This window comes from Siphateles boraxobius, unplaced genomic scaffold (genome assembly GCF_051911475.1).
Source record: "Siphateles boraxobius isolate OS27281-9 unplaced genomic scaffold, OSU_SipBor_1 12, whole genome shotgun sequence".
Classification (NCBI taxonomy): domain Eukaryota; kingdom Metazoa; phylum Chordata; class Actinopteri; order Cypriniformes; family Leuciscidae; genus Siphateles; species Siphateles boraxobius.
In genome coordinates, this window is record NW_027508722.1 from 15,219,734 (window position 1) to 15,227,279 (window position 7,546).

The 7,546-nt window shown below is 38.4% G+C and overlaps 1 protein-coding gene across 2 annotated transcripts; it reads right to left on the minus strand.

The window, feature by feature from the left end:
• Window positions 1–708: 708 nt before the first annotated feature.
• Window positions 709–3,880, minus strand: sp8b (sp8 transcription factor b). Of its 2 annotated transcripts, none has more exons than XM_077209192.1 (2): window positions 3,782–3,880; window positions 709–3,412 (listed from the first exon to the last, which is right to left on the minus strand). In XM_077209192.1, the coding sequence occupies exons 1-2, from the start codon at window positions 3,800–3,802 to the stop codon at window positions 2,066–2,068; spliced, it is 1,368 nt and encodes a 455-aa protein (XP_077065307.1). In that variant the 5' UTR covers window positions 3,803–3,880; the 3' UTR covers window positions 709–2,065. The 2 variants fall into 2 exon arrangements, with proteins under 2 accessions (XP_077065307.1, XP_077065308.1); XM_077209193.1 differs by having other exon boundaries at window positions 1,530–3,412; window positions 3,629–3,811.
• Window positions 3,881–7,546: the final 3,666 nt, after the last annotated feature.

Sequence of the window (7,546 nt, forward strand, 5' to 3'; positions counted from 1 at the left end):
GCTTATTTTTTTTTAAATGAAATTAAACAAGATAGTTTTTCTTTAAATAAATAATGTAAACTCTTATCTGGGTCAGCCTGTTTTTATTTTTTTACATTTTTCTTCGTACATTTTCATTTGTTCATATCCAATTATGCGCTGATAATAGACCATAGTTTATTTTCGAGACACTCGGAAAAACACAAAATCCTACTGAATGCCTACTAAATAACGCAATAATTTGTGTTTCTTGGTTCTGAGATGTATTGAAAAAAACTATAAGTAGTATATAAATATATCATCCGTGAAGTAGGCCTAGCTAATAAAACAACTTGCACTGTAAAAAGTGATCAGTTGACTTAACGTAAAAAAAATGAGGAAACCCGTTCCCTTAAAACTATTTAGTAAATAAACTTAAGGCTTAATCAAAAAAATTTAAGTAATGTGGAATTGTCAAGTTAACATAACTTATTTTTTTCAGTTAAGCATTAAATGTATACTTCATTTTAAGGCAACGGGTTTACTCATTTTGTTAAAGTAGGCCTTTAAGTGAATAATTTTACATGCCACAGACTTTAAGATTCAATTATATCAGAAACACAGATTTACGTTTATTGTATATATTCTTAGGAAGGAATGTGTAAGTCACATTTAAAATATGTGCTATAGAGCAAATAGTAAACATCAATTTACTAAAGTTGCTTCATTTTGGTTTCACAACAACTGCAGTTTTTAACATTTTAACACATTTTTTTATTTATTTTTTCAATTGGTAATGAAATGGCGTAACAAGTCCTGCACTTGATCACAGATTCAGTTATAGAAGTTGGACATTGCAGTAATAATATCAACGGCAAATCGTTCACTGTGGCTGAATCCATGTTGACTTTATTGAGTGGCTTAAATTAGAAAGCCAATTTCTCAAATAAATGATGTGAAATCAAATAAATGAACGCTCACCTTACATGTGCATGCTTACATAAATTAGAAAACGTGATTAAACACTGAATTCTGAATTGAAAATCTTACAAATAATTTCAAAAGTGCGTCTAAGACAGACCTCCAAAAAAAATCAAGTCCAACTCGTGGATAAATATGACGTTTTTCTTCACAAAAAACACTCCCGTATACAGTTTTGATATTTACTACAGTCAATATATATGCAACTAAAAAATACTATTCAAAATTTGCGTCTTGAACAAACACATACCCAACTTTTACATCAGTGTGGAATAACCTTCTAGTCTATTCTTTTTTATTTTCAATATGTACAGTTTTTTGCAGCAACAGGAAATAAGTACAATTCATACAACTTAGGATTTGTAGTCTGTAGTTTCGACAAAGACCAATGTGCGATATATAGACTATTTTTTACCCCCGAATATAAAAAAATGATTTTGTAACTGACAGAACGAAGTCTATTCAACACTACGGCAAGTTATCCTTACGAAATTGGATTTTAGTAGTGTTCATGAATAAAGTGCCACAGTTTGGTTTTGAGGAAAAAAAAGTTAGCAATGACAGGCCACTTTACTGATGGGTAAAATACATTTTTTTTGTTTTCTGTTTCATAACAACAGTAAGTAAAATAAGACTATTCGACAAAACCCTCATCAGAATCACATATCAGATAATGTCCTTTTTAATATTCACCATTTCATGTCGATTAGTATCTGTGCAGATCAAAACAGACTTACTTCATTGTAAATTACATTTTAATCGTAAATTAAATCACTTTACAACCTCCAAGTGAAATGGCCACACGGTTATTTCTCACCAGTAACACTTTATAATAACTTTTACAGTTAACCTTAACAAATATAAGCTATTAAGCTTAACAGAAAATTAGTTAATGCACATTCAACTAGCTAAAAAGGAATGAAATTTGGTTTATATTGTTTCATACATGATATTAATAATTGAATGTGCATTATCTATCGATCTGTTCACCGTTTTACCACTTTCGTTAACTTCAATTGTTGGAAGTTTTTATATAGTGTTACCGACCGAACAGCACAACCTTTTGTGAACCGTCAAATAAATTTAGTCCATTGTAGAAATTGTGTCACGAGCATTTTAAATGGGATTAATCGATGGAGTTCGCTCGGCCGTTCATGCCCGTGGTCGGGACAGACTCGGAAGGTTGCAACAGGTCAGGTGAGTGGCACGAGGGGCTACCGGGCACACTGTGCTCGCTGTCGGTGTCACTCCCTCGTTTCCCTCCACTCGCCCCAGACCCCGACCCTGACGAGCCACCGGCACTGTGCGTTTTGACATGTTTACTGAGGTGGTCGCTCCGCATGAACCTCTTGTTACACACGGGACAAGCGAAGCGCTTCTCTCCGGTGTGCGTGCGTAAATGTCGCTGGAGCTCGTCGGAGCGCGTGAACCTCTTCCCACAGAACAACCAGTTACACACAAACGGCCTTTCTCCGGTGTGCCACCTCAAATGAGCCTTGAGGTGCGACGTTTTGCCGTACACTTTCCCACAACCGGGAATGTGACAGCTGTGTAACCCCTTTCTGCGGAGGCTCGCCCCAGCTGGACCCAGCCGTTCCGCCTCTTGACAGTTCGGGCAATCGCACGTCGCTCTGCCCGAGTAGCGCCGCGCTGAGGACCGCGGAGATCCCGCCAGCGAGGCCGTCGGACCCCCAGTCAACATTGAGCCTCCCGCTCCACCCAGGGGAGAGGGACTGGAGTCCGGGTAAGAGGAGAGCACGGGTTTGAATCCGTCCATGAGGTGCTGACCGGTGGTCAGGAGATGCGGGGACGCACTGGTACTAAAGGCAGAGTGGCTTAAACTCGAGTAGTCTGAGTTGTATCCGCCCAGAGGAGAGTGTAAAGAAGTCTGCAACCCACCGGAGTGAAGGGACGTCTGGAGCGCGGTCCCGTTCGGGTTCTGCACGTCAATCCAGCCGGCTCCCACGTCCCACCACGCGGATGCGCCCGTGGTGCCAACATCCCCCGTGGGTATGCCAGGGTGCGAGGACTTGAACCACGACTCGTAGGGATGCGCCACGCTCATTCTCGGGTAAATGCTTTGCAAACTGTCCACGGACGTGTGCACCTTGGAAATAAACATGGGCTGGTGGCTGGGCTCTTGGGAGTTGTTGGAAACAGAAGCCTGGAAAACGGAGTAGTCGTTTCCGAAGTGGGAGTTGGGTGAAGTACCAGAAGTTAAGGAAAAGGCACTGGATCCCGTGGACGAGTTCGTGCCAAAAGAGTCGCTTAAACCACCACCATTCCGAGTGAAAGAGGATAAACTGGATCCTAAACTACAGCTGCTGGCTGCCGCTCGTTTCCACGGGTGGAATCCTTTTCCGAACGAAGAGGAGTTATCCGAAATAGAGGAAGGAGAAGGGCTCGGGCTCCCGATTTTGTTACACGTCGCAGCCAACATGGCTAAAGGAGTCGACCCCAATCTCGGCTCCTCCTGGAACAAAATGAATTAGAAGGTAAGCAAAGATGCTATAATTGGGAACTAAGTGCATTAGGAGAACAGTTTTGACTCGCTTCCTTATAATACAACAACCTTAGCATACCTGAATGGTGGTTGGAAAGAAACGTCTAGCTACTGAAATACAACCCGTAGCAATTATAAAACAAAAGCGAAACACAGCATATAAATACCAATGAATGTTATACATACAATGTCGTAGTTGAGAAATGGAACTCCTGCTCGTTTCTCTCGCTTAAAACATAATCAAGTGACTCTCTCCCCGGCTGACCCAAGAAATTTTAATCCCCACGGCAGGACAATAAAGGAAACTAATTAAACCAGCACGAAACTCCTTAGACTCACCCCTAGAAGTGAAGTTGCCATCACAAAAGTGCCCTCCTCAGAGGATCTTTTTATATTTATGAATCAGAGCACTGTTTTTTTAGAGGTGTGCAATACAATGATGTGGTCCGCCCATTCCAGCACAATTGTAGCTCCTCTCACGGCTTTGAAGTGCCGCTGTGACACGGGCGACCAATCAGGAAGAGCCGTACCTTCACGCGGCAAAATTCTAGCGTGAGGTCATCGATAGAGCACTTCAGACAAGATCTCCACCCCTTCCATCACCCCCCTCATAATAAAACTGAAGTTAAATGAGAAGGACTGGAAGTTTTCGGGGGAAACTTTTCTATTCTTTTGTAAAAAGGTTAATAAGTTTACTGCCCCTGATCTATTTTGAATTATTATTATTATTGTGTAATGTCTGCTACAATTTGCTAATGGTAAAAGAGCAACTGTCATATCACTCTTATACAAGTCGTTGTCATTGTCTTACAGGTTGTTTTATAGATTCACAGTAAAAAATTATATGATCAATAAGTTATTACAACATATGTTTTTGCATTGCTTTAACTCATCAAAATAAGTTAAGCAATTTCCAACTTGTTTTATAAGTTACAAGATTTAACTCAGATTAATGCAATTTAAGTTAAAATGACAAACATCAAAGTTGATTGTACTTTTTTTTATTTTCTTTTTTTTTTAGTGCTCTCAAACTATTTTTAAAAAATTATGCACCAAAACGAACAGGTTATAATTTTAACTGTGTTCAAATGTTTGACCACCTGATTTTGTTTGGAAAATTACCACTTTTAATAAAACTTTCACTTAATAAACAAAAGTTTAATTAAAATTTTAACAAAAGTTACTTTTAAAATGTATATTGCAAGTTAAAGAAGGCCTACAAATTCTCACGACTTCATAGAATTATGACATGCCAACCCTCTCTCTCCCGCTCTCAATAAAACACACAATAACGACAAGTAACTAAAAAGGCTTTTTCAGGATGATGTGTTTTCCGAAATATATTGTTGTTTTTATTACGCACGAATTCGGGCTTTTATTTGGTAACTGTGAACTGTTAACTCATGTTGATCACTACAAAAAATAAAATAAAAACATTTCACATAATGCATGTAAGCGTCTTTACAAGCTGGAATATGGCTTTTGTGTTCTTTTAACTCTCAACAGCAATACAGTGGCGAGCAATTGATATCAGGACGATGAATGCAGAAATGCTCTCAGGATAATGATGCAGCCCTGCTACTCTATTTACATGCGCCGTGGACCGGAGGCATAAATTTCATTTGAATTTCAAATTTAATAAAGCAGGAGGTTTTTAATCATGAGAAGTTTTATTTGTTTGATATTAACATTCTTATTGACCGGCTCCGTTGACCAACTTGGTCATTATAGGACAGCAAAAAAAGTTAATTAAAACGACCGAAGATTATTCATCAAATCATCTGCCTCCACCGTGTCGCCTCTTTTATTGCGAGAAGTGATAGATGGCTGATCAGATTCATTTCTCTGTTTCTTCGATTTGCACAACAGCTCTGTTGTTTCCTCTTACCCTTTCTAATTCAAAGAACAAGAAGCAGTTGAACTCAAAATTGAGATAATAAAATACGAAAACAAATTAACCAAAACGTCGGATTAAAAGGGAATAATTTGCGCCGATTTGAAATTGCAGTCGTGTTTCTGAAACCCAATCTGTAAAGTTTGTAAAGGTATTTACAAACTGAATACAATTGAGATATAAACAAATAAACCTAGCCTAACCTACAACTTTTGCTTCAGTTTTCCAGAACATTAGGCTACAACAACTTTAACTTTTCTCTCAGATGATTTATTTACTTTTTTTTCAGAAGGTTTGTAACTAGGAAAATAAGAAAACCCCTTAATATTTACAACTATGGAATCTCTATCTCACTCTAAAACATACAATACCAAAGCATCAGACAAATAGGCTAAATGTAGTAAAATTCACGGCAATATAGGCTACATCCAAACGTGCATGCGCAACCAAAATACAAATGTCACACGCACGCACACACACACACAAACAAATGTCCCATAAACTGCATCATTGTTTGATTGCAACAGATGCATGATGCACATACCGTGTCTGTGTCCTCGGTTTATTGATTGACCCCGCGCGCATCTCCTCTCGCACAGCAGAAGGTAGTGGCGCTCGCGCACAGGGTACGCGCAGACCCTGGAAGATAAATGTTACTTTGGGAATTGAGTTTAATTACGAATAACGGAGGAGCCGCACGGCCACCGGTGGTATAATCAAAACATGTGTTCATGTCCTCTGACAAGACAGCGCGAGAGATGCGCGAGAGTTGTGTGATCTGCAGAGCATTAGATGGAAGCTCAGCAACAGCGTGTGTGGGTTTTTTTTATTATTCAAAACATTATTAACAATTTAATTAATTTTACAATTTTTAATCTTTTAAATTAATAAAAGGTTAGAACGTAGCCTAAAGGGGCAAAATGTGCAAATAAATATAGCGGCCTACATAAAATAAATAAGTGCATTCGTGGTGCAAAATGTCAGAGCAGAGGTTTAATACTGTAAATCATCAAACTAAAGAAAATAACGAACAAAACAAAACAAAACACAGACACACACACACACACACACACACACACACACACACACACACACACACGCACACACACACACACACACACATATATATATATAAAGCAACAACAAAACGTTAATGCATGCAATATCCTGTTGCTTTCTTTCCCAAGATGTCATAGGCCACTGAGGTTCCCTTTGGCCTGCATTGAACAGATGTCCCCATCTCTGCCTTTCTTCTCCCATGCTCGGGCTACATTACCGTCATGAAATCAAGCTGAAGAAACCTGTCCCATTCGTGGCCCTAATCATCGCGTTATTCTGGCCCAGTGCGCACGAACAAAATGGGTTTAATATTGCGTGCTCTCAATAATTTTGCGAAAAGAAAAGGGGGGAAGTCAGCGGCTGTGTCCCGGAGATGGTGGGAGCACTTTCCTCTTTAATCTTATGATTATCCAGGAAAACTGATAATCCCGTGGTCTACCTGTCCGAGTCCTGCATGCCGAACATCAGTAGACTAATTGCCGGAATTTGAAACTAGTAATAAAGATTTAGGACAACGTTGAAAGCATCGATTTAAAAAATAAATAAATTAATACTTTCATGAAAGACAATTGTATATTGTTTAAACAAAACAAAAAAATCTTTATCCATATTTATTTATTTATTTATTTATTTATGTATATATCTATCTATCTATCTATCTATTTATCGAAATTCAGATGTTCTTGTTAAATAAGACTGAGCAAGTTGGCCTACAGTTTAGCTAAAGAGTTTATTTGCTAAGAAACTGTGTTTTCTGTCTAAAGAATTACAGGTTTAATGTTCTAGCAAAAAGAAAAAGAAAAGTCTATAGTTGTGTATTGAGTTTTATATATATATATACACACACAGACACATACACACATACTGTATATATATAGGCTATATAGATACATACATACATTAGCCCATATATATATATATATATATATATATACTTGCTTAACAAATTATTTCAAGCATTGTGAAATGAAATTGTGGAATAAAAAATTGTTTCTATAGTTCAGTGTAATGCCTTTGTAAAATATCATAAATGTGGGGCCATGGCCGGACTCTTTCTTTTCAGCAGGAGGTGGGACAGAGAGACCAGATGTCCCTGTGTGTGCAGGGCTGCCAAGTGAGGCTAGAGCAGTGAAGCTCGAGACACAAGAGCC